The sequence below is a fragment of the Passer montanus genome, unplaced genomic scaffold, assembly GCF_014805655.1.
Source record: "Passer montanus isolate IOZ18808 unplaced genomic scaffold, ASM1480565v1 scaffold44, whole genome shotgun sequence".
Lineage (NCBI taxonomy): Eukaryota > Metazoa > Chordata > Aves > Passeriformes > Passeridae > Passer > Passer montanus.
The window spans coordinates 3,545,882-3,567,493 of record NW_024369262.1 but is presented as its reverse complement, the minus strand read 5'-3'; the positions used below and the strand labels follow the sequence as shown (position 1 = coordinate 3,567,493).

General features: G+C 63.6%; 1 protein-coding gene across 3 annotated transcripts in view; it reads right to left on the bottom strand.

The window, feature by feature from the left end:
- ABR (ABR activator of RhoGEF and GTPase) overlaps positions 1-21,347 on the bottom strand; it is a 37,733-nt gene extending 16,386 nt beyond the window's left edge. The window contains exons 1-6 of one of the 3 annotated variants that reach the window (XM_039720815.1): positions 21,007-21,347; positions 7,199-7,383; positions 2,724-2,828; positions 2,079-2,264; positions 1,566-1,673; positions 910-970 (exon numbers count right to left, since the gene is read on the bottom strand). In XM_039720815.1, coding sequence (XP_039576749.1) covers positions 910-970; positions 1,566-1,673; positions 2,079-2,264; positions 2,724-2,828; positions 7,199-7,383; positions 21,007-21,313 — 952 coding nt within the window. In that variant the 5' untranslated portion in view covers positions 21,314-21,347. Of the gene's footprint in view, positions 1-909; positions 971-1,565; positions 1,674-2,078; positions 2,265-2,723; positions 2,829-4,497; positions 4,836-7,198; positions 7,384-11,864; positions 12,100-21,006 lie in introns of those variants that run through there. The other 2 variants (XM_039720816.1, XM_039720817.1) reach the window with 2 other exon arrangements.
- Positions 21,348-21,612: the final 265 nt, after the last annotated feature.

The following is a 21,612-nucleotide window of genomic DNA, read 5'->3' as shown; positions in this document are numbered from 1 at the left end:
ATGCCAGAGGCTAAAACAAGAGCCCTGCTCCCTGTGACAGCCAGCAAGAACCCTGCTCTGGGATGAAGGTGGCAGGCAGGGTGCCCCCCTTTTCCACCATCCCAGACCGACAGGAAGGATGGACCCTCCTGCTGCCATCACCACAGGCACACACAAAGCTCTGGGGAGCCCATGGGTGGGGGGGGTCCCAGCACAACAGGGGAGCAAGGGGCTCCTTGTGCCCACAATCCTGCCAGCCTGGCACCCACGGGCAGCACAGGCAGGGATGCCCAGTGCCTCTCCTCCCAGCCACGCAGAGCTGGACATTGCAGCCCCACGATGCTGGGGCAAACGGGGACCCCTCCCCATCACCACCCACACAGCGCAGCCCGGCACGAGGGGGTCCCCCCAGCCCAGGATCCCCCTGCCCAGCCCGGCTCCCTCTGTCCCATCACCGGCACGAGCCCGTGCCCGGCGGGGACAGCGAGCGCGTGGCTGCGTGTGCCGGAGCCAAGATGATTCAACCGAGCCTGGAACAAAGACGCTCCCAACTTCAGCCCGCAGAGCACGACGCAGCCTCCACACCCCCGCCCCCGGCACAGACCCCGCGGCCCCGCTGCCCAGCGGCACCCCCAGCCCCCCTCGCCTCACCGTAGGTGCAGTTACAGCAGAGCCGGACGATGACGAGGATTTCCATGGCAGCCCCGTCTGCGCGCAGCCATCGCTGCCGCCCCGCACGGCTCCCGGCACCGCCGCGGGCGGGGAGGAGCGCTGGGCAGGGGCTGGGGGGCTGCCGCACGCCCCCCGCATCCCAAAGAGCCGCGATCCCCCCGTCCCCGCCGGCTCCAGGCGCACAAAGGGCTCGGTAATTCAGCCACGGCGGTCCCCCGCACACAAAAGGCTGCGTCCCCCTCCCCGCGCCCGCCGTACCCTCCATGGTGACGGACGTGTGGCTCTCCTTGGAGTCCTTGGGGCCCTTCACCTTCAGCTCCTAAGGAGGGAAAGGGCCATCAGCACAGCCCGCGGGGCTGGGGTGGGGGGAAGGTCAAGGTTCAAGGTCATGGGGTCCCCCCCACCCTTCCTGCACCCCCTGCCTCAGCCTGGCCGGGCTGGAGGCCACACAGGGGTGCTGGGTGAAGGAGTGTGGGCTCCTGCCCGGCTGGGAGCAGCTCTGGCTGTGCCCAGCAGCTGGGACATGGTGGTGATGCCACCGAGCTGAACAGGAGCAGGGGGCCCAGGCTGTAGCCATGGAGGTCCCCATTTCTGAAGGGGATCCAGGCACGGAGCTCCAGGCAGCAGGAGATGAGCCACAGGTGCCCACCAACACTGCACGGGGTGGTGACAGCACAGGCTGAGCCCAACCTGAGCTTGCACAAGCTGGGGACAATCTTGCAATGCCCAAAAACCACAGCCCTCCAGCAGAGCCCCCAGTGGCCCAGCCCTTGGGGACGGTCCCTGCCAAGTCCCCAGGGCAGGGAGAGCATCTCCACCGGGCAGACACTGTCAGCTCAGCCACCAGGACAGTGTTCTCTGCCCTGTGCAGGGACACAGCCCTGTCGCCCTGGCACAGCCCCATCCCAGCTTACCTCCGAGATCTTCTGGAACTGGTAGTTGCTCTGGCTGCACTTCTCTGCCGTCTCCAATGCAATTTTGTAGTTATCCACAAAGGCCTTGTAGACCCCCAGCTGGCTGGCCTGTGGGGAGTGGGGGTTAGCCAGGCACCAGCAGGGTGCTGAAGCCCCCCACAGCACCCAAGGGGTCAGGCAGCCCTTGAGGTGACACTGCCCAGAGCTGTCCCCTCCTGGCAGGACACTCAGCCAGCTGGGGGTCACGTGCTTGGCCCCTGCTCAGGGCAGGATGGTGGAGCTCCTGCCCAGCCTGTGCTTCCATAAACCTCCAAAATCCAGCAGAGAGATAACAAGTGCCTGGACAGCAGAAGCTGAAGCTACAGCCCTTCAACCTGGCCTCTCCTTCTCCTCTCCCCAGCACGGTCATGGCATCCATGGGCACAGCCCCTGTGGGCATCACAACTCCAAACTCATCACAACTCCAGCCCTTCTCCTCTTCCAAGTGGAGCAAGACCCAGGGAAGGTGCATACCAGCTTCTGGAAGAGGTGGCCCATGGTGACATTGCTGTCCCACTGCTGCACCTTCGGGCACAGGCTGTCATAGAACTCCTTGTGGATCTCATAGATATCCTGGATCTTGTAGAAAATGGTCTCGATCTGCTGGAGGGTGAGGACAGGCTGCGACGTGGTGGCCGTGGCCTTCAGTGGCTTCATGGGCTGCCAGAGAAGGGAGAGTTTGAGATGAGGGCCAAGAGGAGAAGGCTGGGGATGAGCAGGATCTGAGCTGGCAGTGGGGGCTGCCTGGGACAGATGGGTCAAGGCTGGCAGCTGCACCAGGGGCACTCCAGGCTCGTGCATCCTTGGACTTCCCCGCAGCGGCGGTGACCCCGTGTTGTGCAACAGCGTCTCGCCGTGAAGGTCAGCGAGTCCACAGCAGGAAGCAGGGCTATAAATATGTCCCCAACAGGGACATGGGCAGCAGGGGAGGTGAGATGGGGGTAGACAGAGCAAAGCTGGCCCTGGTGTGGCTTCTGGAGCTTTGCTGCCACTCAGGCTGACGTGGCTGGGGGAAGCCAGGAAAAATTACTCCATCCATCCATCCATCCATCCATCCATCCATCCATCCATCCATCATCCATCCATCCATCCATCCCTCCCTGGAGGGGCCGTGCTCACCAACAGGAGGGCCTCCAGCTGGTTGATGTAGATCTCCTCGCTGGCCAGGAAACCAGAGAGCACCAACTTCCGCATCTCCAGGCCTTTGCCAGCCTCCCGCTCGCCCTGAGGAACACAGCAAGGAGCCTGGCTGAGCCAGAGAGTGGCACAGGAGGAGACCCCTCACCCACCAGCCCATTCCTGGCATCCCCACATGGGCTCATATCCCTGCCAGTGTCGGGGAAGCTCCATGGCAAGGCGTGAGCATCTGCCTGATGGGCAGCAGAGCCCGTCTGGAGCCAGCTGGGAAAGCCACGAGCTGCTCTGGCTCCTCTCCCCTCCCTGCTCCGGGCTGGCCACGAGCCCGGTGCCGCTGGCAGCGCTCCAGGATGGCGCACGGCATGGCAGGACTCTCCCAGGGCAGAGTCCAGAGACGCCCAGTGAAGTCATGCTTGGCGCTGCATGGGCTCCCACGTGATGCAGCACCACCCTTTCCCTCGGCTGAGGCTTCCCTTGGGAAGTGCCACCCCAGCGGGCACTGCCCACTGGCACCGGGGCATGTCCCAGCACTGCAGCACTGGTGCTCCTGTGGTGTGACCCTCATGGCAGGGAGATGGCCGGGCTGGGGGGGCTCTGGGACCCTCAGCAAGGCTCTGCCAGTGCCCAGGCAAGGACACCCCAGGCCCTGGACCATCCTTGGTCCCACCTTGGCCTCTCCTCTTAAAAATCACACTTGAGGACCAGGCTTTGCTACCCAGACAGGGGCCAAGCAGGGCCATGGGGGCATCACTCTGGGCCACTCAGGATGGTTTGTGTGGGGACATTGGTCGTGTCTCACCTCTGCCCATGCCAGCCCTGGCTGTTGTGCCAGGGGACAATGGCACAACAGCCATTGTGCTGCAAATGCAGCAAATACCTGGGGGGCACAGCCCCAAGGTGGGCATGGCTGAGGATCAGCATCTCTCTGCCCCACTCTGGTGTCCATCAGCCAGCCCTGGGCGCTGCTGTGACAAGCAGAGTGTGCACCCTGCCAGGCTGCCCCACTCAGGCTGGCCCACGGTGACCAGCGCAGCAGGAGGGTGCACGGGGGGGCCACTTTTATTCACTAGGAGCTCGTGGGCTCTTTGCCACAGATTAGTCACGGGCTCTTCCTGCTTCCCCAGCCTGGGCCCTGCGCAGGAGCTCAGGAGATAAGGGGCCCACGCAGCCCACGGGGACGACGCAGCCCACGGGGACCATGTCAGCTGGACCCCCGTGACCCAGAGCAGTCACTCTTGTGGCTGCCCCACGCAGGAGACCCCAGGAGGAGCAGGGCCAGAGCCCTCTTCCAGCACCCAGGCATCCTGGCAGGGTGGGCATGAGAAGGAGGTTGAGCTGCACCTGCCAGCACAGGGGTCTCCCCTGGGCCACCCCCCAGCTCTGTTTTGGGACTGTTTAGGGGTTTCTGGTGGCTGAGTGTGGTCAGAGTGTAAAACAAGCCCCTTCCTGAGCATCCGGTGCCAGCTCTGCTGGGCCCTGCAGCTCCCACCCCGCAGCACATGGGGCTCTAATCCCCCCTGGAAGGACAGCTGGGGGTGACCCCACTCTGAGCCTCCACACCTGGAGCCTGGCACAGCCCCTGGCACAGGCAGCCCTGGGGGGTGGTGGGGCCGCAGTGATGCTCCCGCTGCTCCCAGCTCTGCCTCCCGCCAGCACCCACCCCAGGAGCTGTTCCAACAGCTGGGCATCACCAGCACCAGCCCCCTGTCCCCACACCCACTGCCCAGCACGGGAGCAGGGTCCCCCCGCTGCCCACCTTGTCGCCGGCCGAAAACGGAGACACGGGGCTGGTGGGGGTTCCTGGCTCAGAGTCATCTTCATCCTCCAGCACTTTATCCAGGTACCCTATGGCCTCCTCTTCCTCCTCCATGGCCGGCCGGGCAGCGGGGGGCAGAGGGGACCCCGCAAGGCTCCGGGCGAGGGGCTCAGGCGGCCGAGCCGTCCCAGCCTGACTCAGCTCTGGACGCCGGCCACCAGCGCGGGATGAAAGGAGCCATTATGGGATCCCCGCTGCTCCAGCCTGACCCAGCTCCGGCCTCCCGGTCCCCGGCGGCCCGGGCGCCCCCGGCGCGGCTGCTGAGCCGCCTGCGAGCGGCCCGGCCCCAGCCCAGCCCCAGCCCCAGCTCAGCCCCGGCTCAGCCCCGGCTCAGCCCCGGCCCCAGCCGGCCCCGCCGCTCCGCCCTGCGCTCCACAGGAAATGCTCGGCCGGCGATGGAGGTGGGGCTGCTCCGCCGCCGCAGCCGCCCGTGGTCAGGGCTGGGCGAGCGGCAGCCGCCTTCCCCGGCTGGCTTTCCCAAGGTGGGTCCGGCAAGAGCCGCAGGGAGGGGTCCCCTGCCAGCCCCGCCGGCAGTGGGAGAGCATCCCTTCTGTTGTAGCCCTCTGGACCCCCGTGACCCGTGGGAAAGCACGGCCGGACCATGGGGATTGCCACCAGCGAGAAGTGATCCTGGAGGGCAGCAGCATCACCAGGTGCCACAGGGGGACCCGGCTGTGCAGTGACTCTGCAGGGCAGCAGCATCCCCAGGGGCCACAGGGACACCCGGCTGTGCAGTGACCCTGAGGGCAGCAGCATCACCAGGTGCCACACGGGCACCTGGCTGTGTGCCCCAGAAGGTACCAGAGCTCCCCCTGCCCCAGAGGGGACTGGTGGCTGTGTCACAGAGCTGAGCTCACACAAACCCACCGCACATTCCCGCGGGGACCAGCGGCACCTCCCCGGGACATGGGGACAGCAGCACTGCTGCCATGCTGGGGAGGGACACTGTGGGCCTTGGGAAAGCAGGCAAGAGCAGGCTGGAGGAGGGGACAGCAATGCAAGAGTTGTTTCAGCAGTTTCCCCCGGGCTCCTCAGAAGCAAAAGGGGAACCAGTGGCTGCATGTGCTCTGCCCGCAGGAGCCATCTCTTCTCCCTGCACCCATCTGAGCCTTCAACAAACCCTGCTGTGAGATGTGGGCAGGGACACAGGGACTTTCCAGAGCCGTGTCCAGCTCTGTGTCCATGCCACAGCTCAGCCTTTGCACCACAACCCTGCCCAGCATGGCCAGGTCCCTGGAGTGGGGAATGGTCCCTGTGCAGGGGAATGTCCACAGTGCCAAACCCAGAGTAGCCAAGCAGGGGCTGGGAAACCAACTCCACACCACGACCACATCCCACTGTGGGATGGGGAGGGGTGAGATATGTCTGCACGCAGCAGTCACAGCCCCAGACATGGATACAGCTGCCCCAGGAGCCTGCAAGATGAGCTGTCCCACCAGAAAGTTCCTCAAACCAGCCCTCTCAAAGTCCTGCCCCACTGGTGGACAGCAATGGGCTGAACCTGGCACCCTGTGCCACCAGCCACACAAGCTCAAGCCCGTGCCCCTCGCAGGACTGGACACACTGTGCTGGTATTGGAGGGAGCTCTGCCAAGCCCCAGCACAAGCAGCTCCAGATAAAGAGAGGGAGGCAGAGCTGGCACTGGGCTCCAACACTTCCCAATCCTGTTTGTCACAACCAAGTCAACGTCCCTGCCTGTGCCCAGACCCAGCGTGCCCCACCAGCCCTCAGGGACACCCCTCTGCCAGCATCTCCTGTCCCCCAGAGCCACCCTCTGCTGTCCCTGCTGCCCCCGGGGTCAGAGCCCCAGCACCGAGTGTCAGGGCTGGGGTGGAAGGGCTGTGCTGGGGGGACAGGGACCCCGAAGCCCGAAGGGTTTGGGACACCGGGAGGCGGTGGCAGAGGGCAGCACCCTGCTCTCCCTCCCCAGGGGCGCTGGGACGATGCTGCGCAGGGCGACCCTGGGGAGGAAGCCACACCTCTCCCTCTTCTGCCTCAGCATCCGGGTCAGGAGCTTAACTCTTTCCATGACAAAAATAAAACTTCACTCTTCCCGGCCCGGGCAGCGGCAGTGCCGGGGGATCCCGCAGCCCGGGTCCGTGCGGTTCTCCCCGCACTAACCCCGAGGGGCCAAGGGGCCTGCCTGGCCCCCGCCGCTCCCGGGCTCTATGGAAACTGTAATTCTGGAAAAAACCCCACTTTTTCCCCTTTGGATCCCACCCCGCAGCTCTCCGGGCATTCCTCCTCTTTGGGAAAACCAGAGCGCTTCCCAAGGGCGCGCTGCGAACAGCAGGGGTTACATTGAAGCGAGGGGGGGCACCTTGTGTCCCCACCCCTGCTGGTGGCTGGTCCCCGAGTGCCACTAGATGGAGCCGGCAGCCCGGCGGAGCCGCTGCGCCCTGTCCCCAAGGGCTCCCGGGGCTGGGGACCCGGGAACTCCGCACTTCCAGCACTCCCGGGACAGCCCATCCCCTCCCGGCTCTGTCCCACGGGCACAGCACCCCCGAGCTGCCGCTCCCCGGACCCAGACTGCAGAAATTGGGCTGCCGGGCACAGTCCCCCGGGTCACAGCACCTGCAGAGCCCCACAAACCCCGCTGGCAGCCGAGCCGGACACGCAGAGCCCCGACCCCCGCACCTACCCCTGTGCCGAGGCCATCGGCGGGCGTGGGTGACACACCGTCCCCGCTCTCCTGGCCGCGGGCGCTGAGCTGGGGGGACATGGTGGGCGACTCATCGATGTAGGGCATGGTTTCCGAGCCCTCCGGCAGCGCCTTGGGCTCCTCGTTGCCCTCGGCGTCGTACTCGTCCGCGCCATAGTTGAAGTCTGCCGGGGCGAGAGAGGGTGGCCGTGAGCATCCCGGCACGGCTCGGGGACACCGCATGGCACCGAGGCCACCCGGCCCGGCCTGTGGTGGGCAGCTGACCCCGCCACTCCCGGACAGCCCAGCCCAGCCCCGCCGCGCTGCCTGCTCCGCCGAGCAGGCGAGGAGACATCGCGCATCACACCGAGCATCCCCGGCCCCGCGGGCACCCTCCGCTCGACACACTTCCCTATATTTGAATAATTAACGGGACCGAGGGGCCCGGCGGGCTCGTCTGCGCAGGGACAGCTGCTCTGACAGACGCTCCAGCCCCATGCAAGTGGCTGTGCCCTGCCTGGGCCACCATCCCTGTGCCATCCCCGGGGACAGGCGAGCTGGGCTGGCAGCCACGGCCGCCGTCCTCCCTGCTTGCCCATGCCCACACTCTGAGAGCTGGAAATGCGTGCCAGGATCACAGCACGGAGGGCATTGCCACCCCCCCGGCAGAAGGGCTCTGTTCCCTCCCCGATGGGGATGGAGGGGGGCTGCATTCCCAGCGCAGGATGAGGCCCCCACTCCCCAGAACATCACCCATTTTTGGGTGCCCCACGCTGACTCACAGCCCCCCATCACCCAAGGCTGGGGGGAAGGCATTTTGGGGAGACAGAGCCCCAGGAGGGAGGCGGGGGGGGTCTGCAGAGGGGCCCTGGGGCGCAGCGGGATCCGGGGTACATCCCAACCCGTTACCATGGGAACGGCAGCGGCTCGGCGGCGGCGGGAAGAGGTGGCTGCAGCAGCCCCGAGATGCTGACAAAGGGGAGGGGGAAGGGAGCCCGGCTGCGGCAGGGCCGGCCGTGGGGTGCACCAGCACCCCCCAGCCCGTGTTTGCGGCCAGGAGCCCCTCGGCAGCGCCCAGAGGGGCCGGGGGCTCATCCAACACCCCCACCTCACTCCCCTCCCTTCCAGCGGCCCCATGGATGCCTGGAAGCCACATCCCCACAGGCTTCCTGGGCACAGGCACTGGGGAGACCCCAGCTAAGACCTCAGCTGACAAGCTGGCCACAACGGGGTGCACTGGGGTCAGAGCAGCCACCCCCACACCTCTGCCACTCCATGTCCCCACGGCCCTGCCCATCCTGGACAAGGACTCCCCTGGCTCCCACCAACACCGCTCAGCACATTAATATTACATCCTGCTTCCTAGGGAAAGTGGATAAATCTTTAAATCAAAGAGCATTGTAAAGCGTGCTCAGGCCAGGAGCCCTGCCAGGCCAGTGGGGAGGGATGGGGAGTCCCATCCTGCACCTGAGGGGGCTTGGAGGAGAGCTGTGACATGGCCAGATGCACCCCATCTCTGCCAGGACACCACAGCTCCTCCCAGACCTTAGTTCTTCAGCAATTAGCTGATAACAATCCCTCAGAGGCTGTGGGGTCACCATCAGTGGGACACCACAGCCACCTTCAACCCAGGGGCTGACTGGATTGGGCCCCCCATAACACCCCCTGGTCCTCAGCTTCCAGGGAAAAAGGATCCCTGGCTCTAACCTGCCCCTATTCCTCATGGTGGGGTGTCCATCGTCTCTCCTGCCCTGGACAGGTCCCAGCTGTGATGCTTCCAGAACCATCCAGGAGCATGGCAGCAGAAGTTTCATTAGCACTGGTGTCCCCCATGGTGGCCACTCCCCAGGACACCCACCCCACTGAGCTCCCCTGAGCCCCCTCCACCAGGGACTGTCCCCAGAGCAACCCCAGACTCTCCCCAAGCTCCTTCTCCCAGGTGGGGTCTAAGGGGGAGCCAAGGCAGCAGAGAGGAGCCAGAGCTGATGGTCCCCAGCAGCTCAGAGGCCACCACAGCCAAGGTCTGCGGCTCCAGGGACACCCAGAGTGGCACTGTCACTGTGGCAGTGCTGGCAACCCCGGGGGGCTGGCTCAGCATCCGAGTAATGAGGAACACAGCGTTAATGAGGCAGCTGGGGACGCTGGGAGGTGACACCTGCAGCAGCGCAGGGAAGGTGGCATGCAGAGGGAAGGGATGCAGGGATGCAGGGATGGCCTGGCTCTGTTGGTAGCAGTTGGAGCAGATCTACATCCCAGCCCAGACCTGGGGATGGGATCTACAGGCAGCCCCCAAGGAGAGGGACCCTGCACTGGCCCTAGGACAGAGCCATGTCCCCACGGCCCCAGCTGTGCCACCCGAGGCTGTGCAGCATTTGAGGGGCCTCACCCGGGGAGCCTGGGCACAGGAACCTCCCCAGCAACCCCAGGAACTGCTACAGGGAGGGGACCAAGCACCACCAAGCAGCCAGGACAGGCAAGGGAGACACTGATGGGCAAGGGGACACAGAGAGGTTGTCCCCTGCGTCTCCCTGCCTGTGGGGTGCTTGTGCCACCCAGGCAGCCCAAACCCAGCGTCTCCCTCCCTCCTCCCCCACAGCTGCATTGCCCCTGCAGCCTGTTCTGTGCCCGTGCCAAAACCCAGTGCTATTTTTGCTCCCGATTTTTAGCAGCAGTGGAAATCCTCCTGCTGCACCCCAGGCATGGAGATGGAGGGCAGGGAGGAAGCCTGGCCCAGGGGAGCCACTCTGGGGGGCAAGGACACCCCAGCCTGAATCAGCCTTGTAGCCCCAACCCCACAGACAGCCCCAGAGCTGGACCCAAGCCCACGCTGCACCAAGGGATGCTGTCACCATCAGGGCAGAGGCCCTGTGAGCTGGCACATGGCCCCAGCAGGGCGACAGGGCCAGGAACACATCCCCATGAGGGATTGTTTTCCCCAGGAAAATGTTTTTTGCTCTTCCCAGGCTGACCCAGGCTACTGCCAGCACGATGGTCCCCCTTGGGGAGCTCAGCCAAGGGCAACAGCACAGTCACAGCAGCTCAGGGTGGCAATTCCAGCTGGACACATGCTGTTCCCTGACACCCTGGCACTGTGTGGGCACAGCCCAATGCTCACCCAATCCATCCCACTTCCAAGAAAAGCCCAGCATCCACACAGAGCCTGTGAGATTTTGGGGAAACGCCACGGTTTCCCTGTGCCTGGGTGAGAATTCACCATGACAACACAGATGTGTGAGCTGGCCTCGGACCTGCTCCGTGGGCCTCTGCTAAAGGCTAGCTCAACCAACAGCATCTCCTCCACACCACCACTGCCTTGCCCAGTGTGATGATGGAGGCTGGACCCTGCCCTGCATCCCCCAAAACGTGGGCATGCCAAGCAGCCTCCCCCACGCCCTGGGGAGGGCAGCTGGAGCAGGATTTGGGATGGCAGAGCCAAGGCTTTGCAGAGATGCTGTGGTGGGAAGGAGGGTGCAGAGGCTGGGGCTGGATGTGGCCCCTGGGCTCCAGCCCAAACACCTGCACAGCCCCCGGGGCTGGAGGTGGCCTCTGGCTGTGGACATCAGAGGCTTCGGGCTGGAAAACCTGGGGAAGGGGCTCAGCCCTACACAACGTGCCCCTTGGCGGCCCCTGCTCCCTCTAGGGCATGCCAGATGCCAGATCCATGCATGGAGCATGCTCGGGAGCATCCCACCTTCCCACGCAGCCGTGCAAACCTCGCTGCCCCACCAGCACCAGGCTCCGAGCCCAACGCTGCCCCCAAACCCCACCCCGGGCTGCCCACGCAGCTCAGCGCTGCCCCAAAATAACAACGGGGACCCTGTGACCGACCCCCCGCATCCCCTGGCCACGTAGCCGAGCCGAGACATCTGCCACTGGACCAGGAGCGGCTCCGGGCTCACTCCTCGCTGCCGCCCGTCCGTGGATCGGGGGGCTCGCAGCCCCGGCTGCCGCAGGACGCCCCCGGCCCCGCCGGCTGCCAGCCCCCGGTACCGGCAGCGCGTTGCCACAGCACCGGCACCGCGCCTGGAGCGCTGCGAGCCCCGCGGAGGGAGGCGGGCAGGGAGAGGTGCGATGGGACCCGGGGCCAAAAACCACCCCCGTGCCCAAAGCCCCCCGCGGGCAGCGCCGGCTGTCGGGAATGATCCGCTCCAGCCTCAGCGAGCCCCCCGCGCCGGGGCCGCCGCCACCCCCGGAGCAGACAGAGGGTCCCCGGAGCCTGGCTGATGCCGGACCGACCCCGGCCAGCGCCGTGCTGCCACCAGGACAGGCGGGATGCTCACGGAGGGGAGCACAACCCCCTGCCAGCACCGCCAGCCCCCGCCCGGGCTCGGCATGCCACCAGGGCAGGTGGGATGCTCACGGTGGGGAGCACCAGCCCCTGCATCGCCAGCCCCGGCCCGGGCTGTCCGCACAGCATCCCTGCCCAGCACAGCATCCCTGATCCCACAGCATCCCTGATCCCACAGCATCCCTGCCCGCACAGTATCCATCCCTGCCCAGCACAACATCCCTGCCCGCACAGCATCCCTGATCCCACAGCATCCCTGCTCCCACAGCATCCCTGCCCGCACAGTATCCCTGCCCAGCGCGACGCAGCGTTACACAACAGGTAGGGGCGACCCAGCCCCTCGCCCCGCTCGCCCCCCCGCCAGCCCGGGCCACGTACTGCTGTAGAGAGTGTCGATCCAGGAGAGGCGAGGCAGGCCGCGGTGGCTCAGCGGCTCCATGCTCGCAGGGCTGTGCCGGCGCTCAGCCCGCTCTCATCTCACAACAAAGGCGGCGGGCGCGGGCGGGAGGCGGGGGCCGCGGGCCCGGGCGGGGGCTGGATGGCAGAGCCGGACACGGCTCCTGCCCGGGCACACGGCCGCGCTTCTGCCAAGGGTGCCCGGGGAAGGAGGTGCCGCCTGGCAATGGCAGCGCGTCCCGCCTCCCGCCCCTGCCTCGCCGGGGGGAGCCGAGCTCGGCGTCCCCCCGCACGCAGCCACGCCGACCCTCCGCAGGGGTCTGGGCACCGGCGAGGAGGAGGAGGACAAGGAGGGGATGGCGGTGGCACAGCAGCATGTGTGGCTTCCCCCCACGGCCACCCCAAGGAGAGCGGGGGGAAAGGGGGGAGCTGGCTCCATCACCCCCTCCAGCACAGCCTCACCTCCTTGTGTGACCTGGGGATGCTGTGCCCGCTTCACAGCAAAACCTCCCCAGCCCCTCAAGTCGCTACGGCTGAAGGACACAGGCTCTTCTGAGCCCTGCTCCCCTGGTTCTGGGAACCAGGGCCTGCAGGAGCCGGGAGCAGCCCTGCCCCACACAACCGCGGCTGGCAGAGCAGGACGTGGGCAGGCAGGGGTTAAACCGCCCTCCCCAGCTGCATGTAGCCAAAGGAAACACGAAGTGCCAGAGTCATCAACCCCAATATGTCAGGGCGCCAGCCAAGCGTTCAAGTGCAAAGAGTGCCCTGGTTCAGCCTGTGCTGGCACCGCTGCCCCGTCCGGGCAGTGCGGGCACCATCCCCCGGCAGTGAGACACCATCCCCCGGCAGCGCGGGCACCATCCCCGGGCAGTGCGGGCACCATCCCCCGGCAGTGCGGGCACCATCCCCCGGCAGTGCGGGCACCATCCCCGGGCAGTGCGGGCACCACCCCCGGGCAGTGCAGGCACCATCCCCGGGCGGTGCGGGCACCACCCCCGGGCAGTGCAGGCACCATCCCCGGGCAGTGCGGGCACCACCCCCGGGCAGTGCAGGCACCATCCCCGGGCAGTGAGACACCATCCCCGGGCAGTGCCTCGGCCCCGTCCTGCCCCCGGGGCTCGGTGTGGCCAAGGACCAGAGCGGGCACCGCGGCCAGTGGGAGCCGGGCAGGAGGGATGATGCTCTGCCGGGTACACGGGGAAGACAGAGTATCAAGTGCCAGGATGGGGGTGGGAGACCAGAGGGGACCCTGCCGGGCACTGCCACCACCTGATTGCTGCTCCCAGGGATGCCCATGACAGGCTGGGATGCAGCGTTTTGGGGAGCACAGCAATGCCAGAGCTGTGGTTCAGCATGGCACCTGGCACCCAGGATGAGGAGCCGCTGCTGCCCCCAGCACAGCCCTGCCTGCCTGGGGCTGCATGCAGCCCTGGCACGGCAAGGACACCCTGCACCCTGTGAGTGAGGGGCACAGGGTGCAGCCCTACAGCTGCCATCTCCCACCTCCCCCTGCCCCATCCCAGGTACTTTGGGGAGCTGAGACTCCCAAGACATTAGCACAGGCAGTGCCCAAGGGTGGCCACGCTGTCACAGCCTTTGCTGCTGTCCCTCCCCCGCTGACTCCCCCATCCGCTCCTGCTTTGGCTCCAGCTGAGCATGTCCTCACTTTGCCCCTTCATGGATGGAGAGCTTCCTCCACTCTCCGCAGCAAACCCCACACCCCTGCAGCCCCCAGAGCCCGAGGCTGAGCCAGGAAGGTGATGGTGGTTCAGCTGAGAGCATCAGCCTAGCTCATGGCAGGAAACCACAGTCTGCTGATGCCCTGGGGAGCCCTGCAGCAGCACCAGCACAAATGCAGCTGCTCACCCTCAGCACGGTGGCTGCAGAGCCGCGGGGGCAGCAGGCAGCTGTGTTTCCATGCACAGCTCCCTGCATGCAGGCACATTTTTCCACATTTTTCCCTCAGCCAGACACACTTCCTGGCCACTCCCGCCCGCGGCACCAGCCTCTCCATGCCCCCTTTGCACATCTTTATCCAACGCAGGGCATGAGCTGAGCGCTTGGATGAGCTGCCAGACCTCCTGGAGCCTTCCCCGGGCTGACACCACACGGCAGGTCCTGGCAGTGCGAAGGCTAGGAGGACCAGGCAGGCAAGTTCCCCACAGCTGGGAGAGCGTCCTGGGAAGGCCAAGCCAGGGCCACCCTGTGCTGCACCCCTAACCCGGGCGGGTGGCCTCACACAGCCCACACTAACCAGCCCCACCAAACTCCTGGGTGATATTTTTAGTTTGGTTTTCATATTCTTTTCACCTTCACAAAAAACAACAACAACAAAACCTCAAAACCAGCACAGCAGCTGAACCTCCCTCCTCTCCCTGTGGCTAGGGGGGAGCACCCACCCCCACCCTGGCACCCATCGGTGACAGAGACCAGTCCTGGGTGAGGAGATGCTGCCAACCACGTTCCCAACACCCGCCACCCGCCCCCAGCTCCAGCTGGGAGCATCCCTGCGGCAAGAGCCGAGCTCCACCATCCCTCCCCAGCAGCAGCCAGCCCTGCACAGCCTGCCTGGTGTCTGGCTGTCTGCCTGGCATCTGCCCAGCCCCTGCCCGCCAGCCCACGCGTCGCTATTTCTGGGCTCTTGTGCAAGAGCCCTCCAGTCACAGCCACAGGAGCTGCAGCAGCCCCTGGGCTTGCCAGAGCTGGGCAAGGGCTGCTGGTGGGCACCCAGGGCTGCTGCTGGGCACCCAGGGCTGCTGGCACCCAGAGAGCAGCTCCAGAGCCACCTGCACCTCCAGCACTGGGGGTGTTTTCCCACAGGAAGGGCGGAATGGGAGAGTGAGGATGGGGAGCACCATGCAAGTGGTTAAAGAAGCCAAGGGCTGGAAGAGCAGCCAGAGAGCTTTGGTTTGGGAGAGGGAAAACCTGGAGCCATGGCAGGAACACCTGCAGAGCCTGGGGCTGAGGTGGGAGATGCCAGAGGACAGCCTGGCTTCCCCAGCTCCTCCATGCCTGCTCTGCTGGGCTCTCAGGAGGTCCAGCCTCTCCCCTTGCCAGAGGTTGCAGAGAGGGAAGAGAGGAATAAATGAAAATGTTTCCAGCCTCGCTGCCAAGGAGCACAGCAGGCCCTCAGTCCAGCACTGAGCTTCTCTTCCAGTATTACTTCCCAGTGGAATTGAAACCCTGAGGTCTGTGCTGCACTCGCTGGGGCACAGCTCAGAGGGGCCTGGGGAACAGGGAGGTCACTGGGAGCATCCTGCCCCCAGGGCAGTGCCAGGCAGGGTGCCAGAGGAGGGCAGAAACCTGGCAAAGCAGCACAGCCCCAGCCTCTCAAAATACCAGATGGAGAAGGAATGAAAGGTGGTGGCTGGTCAGAAAAAACCTTTCACTTCAGGTAGCCTGGGCCAGTTTGGCACTGTGGTTCTCTCTGGAGGGAGGCAGCTGTGGCTGTGTCTGCCACAGCCCCCACTGCTCCTTCCCCCCAGCCCTGGTGCTGAGCTGGCTGGGCCAGGTTTGCTCCCCAGCACAGGAGCTGAGGAGGAGGAGGAGGAGGAGGAGGTGTTGGTTCACAAGGTGTTGGTTCACAGCCTCGGAACAAAAAATCACCCGTGGAACAAAAACTGTCCATGGCAGAAAGCCCCATCCCAGCACAAAGGTCTTCCTATCTGCCAGATCTTCAAACAATTCCTGAACTTTGCAGCTGGGACTTATCTGGAGGCAGATCTGCAGGAGTGCTCTGGGATTCTGCTTGGGCTGGCCAGGCTTGCTCAGGCTGCAGCCAAGGGAGCCAAGGAGAGCTGCTGCTGATCCACACAGCCAGTTGTCCTGCTTAGCAAACACTGATCAAGTCATGTGGGGTGGAAAGCCAAGCCTGCTCCAAGAGGTCTCTTGGGGATGGGGTGAGTTCTGTGTGTTCCCTCGGGCTGGCTCCCGGCCACTGCTCCAGGTGACCTCAGTGGGAGGAAAATCCAGCAATGCCACGAACCAAGGGGACACAGGTGACACATTCTGGGGTGGATGGACACCGAGCGAGCTGCCCTGGCCAGCCCAGGCTCCTTTCTCTAACCCAAGACAATATGAATTCCCTGCCAGCACAGAGCAAAGCCTCTCCCTGTGATCACCCCTGCAGGGCTGGCCACAGCACCCAGCACCCAGCAGAAGACAGAGCAGAGCCATCCACTGGGATCCCAGCTGAGGGCAGGAGGGGAGGAGGAACCCGAGGAACAAAGAGCCCCGCTGCACAGAAGTGTCTTCCCAGGGAAACAGAAAGAAAACAAACCCCAACCAGATTTCAGTAGCTTTACAATGCAAATGTATTCAGGCCCCGCAGGGCACTTCTGGCTCTATCCAGACACCTAATGAGGATTTCTTGCCTGCCCTGCTGCTGCCATTGCTTCTACCTGGGGATCACCCACAGCCAGGCACTGTGAGCCTGGGGGCCAGCTCCCTGCTGCAGTGCTCGTCCCCATGGTGGCACAGCCCGTGGCACTGCTGGCACTGAAGGGCAAACTCCATCCCCAGCACCACCACCCAGCCCTGGGGGAGCTGGGGGAGCTCAGCATCAGCTCTGCCCCAAACTGTGGGGGCCAAAACCCAGCCAGTGGGACTGTGCCCAGCTGGCAGAACACAGGGTGCTGCACCCAGACCTCCCCCTCCAGGGGGGATGTTGGCATCCCTGTGCTGATGAGAGCAGCACCACTCTGTGCCAGGGGAGTACCCCTGCCCAGAGACACACACAGGGACTCCCAGCCCTCTGTGCACCCACCCTGCTTCTCTGCAGGGCCCTGGCACCTGGAAGGGCTGTTCCCCCAGCCAGAAGATGCAGCTGCTGCCATGGTGGTGCCCACAGGCAGAGCTGATCACATTTTCCCCTCTGCTCTTGCAGCTCCTTACAAGCCCTTCACTATTTGCCCATCACAGGGCAAACTCCAACAAGCAGCACTTAGTGCTCTCCCTTAAAGCTTTAAACTTCAACTCTTCTGCTCAAAGGCTTTTCAGCCTCATAAACTTTACATTTATTTATGATCTTCTTTAACAGTGACAACCTGTTCCAGAGTTAACCCTGCAGTCCCCATCTCAGGCAGCATTGCTCTCTGAGGAAGCAGCCTGCCATCACTCAGGGGCTGCTGTCACAGTGCCACCAGGGGGGTTTGTGGAGAGAAATCACCTCCCCAAATGCTGTTGGGCCCCAGAGCAGATGGAGACAGTTCAAAGGTCCCCAGCAGGCACGCACACACACACACACACACACACACACACACTGTGGTTTTGTCCTTGCCTGAGCAGTTAAAATTAAACACTGAGATGGCCTGCCCTGGCCAGAGGAGGAACTTCCAGGCTCTTCAGAGCCAAAGAAGCACTTTCTAACAATGGGGAAATATAACAAAAAATTAATATAAAAATTTAGAAACTAAATACAAGGACACAGAGGTGGTAGGTGGGCTCCTGGGGAGACACAACAGCCCCCACTGCACCTCCCTGCTTTGGCACCAAGATCCCATCCAGGTGCTAAAGGAGGGGAGGTGGATGCACAGACCATGCAACATTTCTCCTTCCTTGGGCTGTGGAATCACCATTCCCTCCCCTCCTGCACAGCATGACCTGCCCCAGGCAGAGTGAGATGCACCAGGACAAACTCCAGACTTTGCTCACTGTTTTCCGTTCTGCTTCTGCAGAATATTCCAAGAAAGGGACAAGGAAGCAGCAGGGTCCAAGTGCAGCTTGGGACAGCAGGACAGAGCTGGCCCATCACCTCCACAGCTGCAGGGAGTTTTTCTGGGACAGACAGAGGTGCCACTTTTGCAGCAGCAGCAGCAGAAGATGGAAGCAGGGATGGAGTGACAAGAACAAGCCCTGACTTTAGCCAAATCATGTCAGGAGCCCCCAGCACGACACCCACGCCAATCCAGCCCCCATCTGGGCATGCAGGGGTGAGGTGGCCAATGCTCCAGGAACTCCAGATGCCCCAGGGTCCCCTCCCCACTTCAGCCCTCTGCTGCACACCCTGACACCGCTGCCCTTCTGTGCCCACCACTCTCTGAGGCAAGACTCTGCTGCTGCCAGCAGCTCCTCCCCATTCCCAAGGTACCAGTGAAGGCAGTGCAGAGGAGTGAGGAGAAGAGCCCACGTGACTCCAGAATCTTTCCTTGAGAGAAACTGTAATTCCAGCTAAACAGAGGCCTGGGGATTCACTTACAGCACATCTCACAGCCGCAGCATCCTGCCAGCTCACGCCACCATGGACTACTCCAGCTATGCCAACACTCCCCACCCCAGAGCTCACATTTCTGGGGTGTAGGGCGCTGCACAGGGCAGCTCAGAGGCTCCCAAACCCCACAGCCTTCCAGAGGAGCTTCAGCTCCATGGCAAAGCCTGCCTCTTTCTCTGCTTGCCAAGGACAAAGCAAGGAAACCCAGCGCTGAGTTGTTTCCAGCTCTGCGCTACCCGGCTGCCAGGCACAAAGCATCTCCACCATTCCTCACCACGTCCTCCTCAGCCACCAGCACCACCTCCTGCTCAGCTCACCCTCTCCAGGCTGGCACCAACCCACAGCCCTCCATCCCTTCCGTGGCAAACAGGAGGAGGTGGAAGCAGCAGCCAGCCCCAGCGCCGCTGCACCCGGCACCGCGCGCTCGGCCGCGAGGCCAGCTGGGTGTGTAGCCACAGGGACAGGTGATGGCCCAGATGAGGGGAATTTCAGCCCTTTCCACGCTTCGTTTTGAGCCATCTGCTCACTGACGCTCAGATTCTGTTGGTCCCAGGAGAGCTGGCACGGGCGTTATCTCAGATGCCAGGATCGTGTGTCTGGCTGCCACACGCGCCGCTCCTGCGCGATAGCCGCAGACGGGCATCCTGCAGATTTCCTCCCTTTAAATCTGATTAATCACAAGCTACTTAAAGGAAAACACTGTGTTTCCCTGGTAATTCCCATAAAGATGGTATTCAACACTCGTTCTCTTGCTGTCCAGAGGGTGTTTCTCAAAGTTGATACAGCTGGGGACTGACTGCGTTCAGCCACAGCCACAGCACCACTAAGCTCCAAAATTCACAGTAAAATCCTGAGGGACCCAGGCAGAGCAGCACTAACCGGGTTACACACCACCAGAGTGCTGGCAGGAGAAGCAAACAGCACCACAATCATGAATTTTCAACTGTATCTGAAACAGAGAAGTGAGAGGAAAACAACAGGAGCACCGGGTAAACCACTGTCCATGAAAGGGGGATCCAGGAACAACCACACACCTCTTACTGCACTCTCAAATTGTGCTCTTAAATGTCAGCCCAGGCAGTGCACACAGGGGCCCTTATAACACCCAACAAAGAAAATGCTGATGCCTGGGAAAGGCTCAGGACAGGCTTGGGACAGGGCTGGGGAGGGCTGAGCCCAGCCGTGTCACGGGGCAAGGAGCCAGACACTCAGCAGAGGGGATGCTTCCTCCTCTGATGAGTGATGGAGCTGCTGACCCTGAGGAAGATCCATTTAGGGGAGGAGGAAGAGGAGGAGGAGGAGGAAGAGGCCACATTCAACCACAGCTGATGCAACCTTGGACTTCAAAGTCTTGCTAAAAGTCTCACCCCCCCAGCTGCAAAGGGTGGTGCAGGGCTGGACCCCTCCAAGTTGTGAAGCCAGAACCCTCAGGGGCTTGTGCTGTGCTTCAGGAAAGCCCCTTTAACATCACCCACCAAGCTGAGAGCAGCCTTGCACCATCCTGGCTTTGGAAACATCCAGGAGCATAACCCAGACACAAACCAAACACAGGTTTGAGTGTAAATCAGAAAGATTTGTGCTTGGTCGCTCTGATGCACTTGAGCCACTTCAGGCACAGAGCAGCTCTCCAAGAACCACAGCCCGTGCCTGCTGCTGGGAGCTGGAGAGGGGCTTGGGGCAAATAACACTGTCCTCAATCCACCAGCATTCCCCAGCTCCTTGTTCCTGGCTGCAGGGCTGGGCACAGGCTCTCAGGGCTGGCTGGAGAGCAGGACAAGCACTCACACGTGCAGCCTGGCACAGCACGGTGACAACACCAAGAGCAGCCACGTACTTTGGACATTTCACCTCCAGGCAGCTCAGGAAGGTGAAGTGGAAACTTCCTCCAGCGCTGCAGACTAATGCAATAAATACAAATGAACTAAATATTAAGCATAATTTGACATCAGAGCACTTGCTCTCCAGGCAATCTTAAACCAGCACCGTACAGCCTTGAGGGGGAACCACCACCCCAAACAATCAAGAACAAAATTAACTCAAGTCAGCCGTGGAATTAGCAGCATTAAAAGTGACATTCCCTAGCTGCCAGGACTGTGTTTGAACCGGGTTTAATGCTGATGCAATAACAACTTCCAGGCCGCTGGAAGTAGGACAGTGTGACGGCAGACAGCGCTAGCTGCCTGTGCCTCCAGTGCCACCACACAGCCAGGCACTTGCGAAATAACACTGTCCTCAATCCACCTAGGAAAACGCCCCGGGACATGTCACCACCCCGGCATGCTTCTGCTTTAGGGCCTCCAGGACTTCCCCCCCGGAGGTCACGGGTGTCACCTGAGCAGAGGTGTTCCCGGCAGCCAGGTCACGCCGCCGGGAGGAAGTGACTCCTGTGCTGTGTCCCAGCCCCAGGGCTGGCTCGTGGGCCACCGGCCCGTCACCGAGAGCCAGCCCAGGGCACTGCCAGCCACCCTCCGTCCCTGCGCACCCAAGGATGGGGCCTGGGCACGGGATGTCCCTGGGAGTGGGACAGGGAGGACACAGGGCTTGGGGTGACCTTAGTGCTTGGCCAGGCACTGCACAAGGGCTGGCATCAGCTGCCCGATGGGGACGGCAAAAGGACTTTGGGCATTCCCTACTGTGTTTCAGCACGGGGCGCTCCTGGCTGCGTGCTGGGCACACGCTGGGGCTGCCGTGCCGAGTCACAGCACCAGGATGGCACAGGGGCTCGGGGTTGCCTCCACCCGCGGCACGGCACGGAGCCACGGGCACGGAGCCACGGGCACGGAGGGGCGCGGGAGCGCAGAACCGGGGATGCCCTCGGCCGTGCACATTCGCCCTTGACCGTGCGGCGGCGGGGACGGCTGGGGACACCCTGGTGCCCTTGGGGGCGCGGGCTGGGCACGGCTCCCCCTCACCCACCTGCCGAGGAAGCGTCCTCCGCGTCGGAGCTGCCGGCGCTGCCGCCCTCCGGGGAGCTGCCCGCGGGCCGGGGCGCGGCGGGCGGCGGCGGCGGCGGGGCCCGGGCCAGCGCCGCCTCCAGGTATCCCACCTTGAAGCGCTCCTCGGCCAGCGCCCGCTGCAGGCGGCGCAGGTGGCGGCGGCAGCGCTCCAGCTCCCGCTCCATGGCCCGCACCGAGCCCAGCTCCATGCGGGGCGCCGGCTCCCCCGGGAACTGCGCCTGCCAGTGCCGAGCGAAGTCCGCCCGGGCCGCCTCGCCCGCCGCCATCCCCCGCCCCAAAGCCGGGCTTCCCCCGCACCCCCCGGCAATGGAATGGAATGGAATGGAATGGAATGGAATGGAATGGAATGGAATGGAATGGAATGGAATGGAATGGAATGGAATGGAATGGAATGGAATGGAATGGAATGGAATGGAATGGAATGGAATGGAATGGAATGGAATGGAATGGAATGGAATGAAATGGAACTGGGTGGGGTGGGATGGGATCCATGGGATTGGGTGGGACGGGATGGGATGGAATGGAATGGAATGGATTGGAATGGGACAGGACAAAATGGAATGGA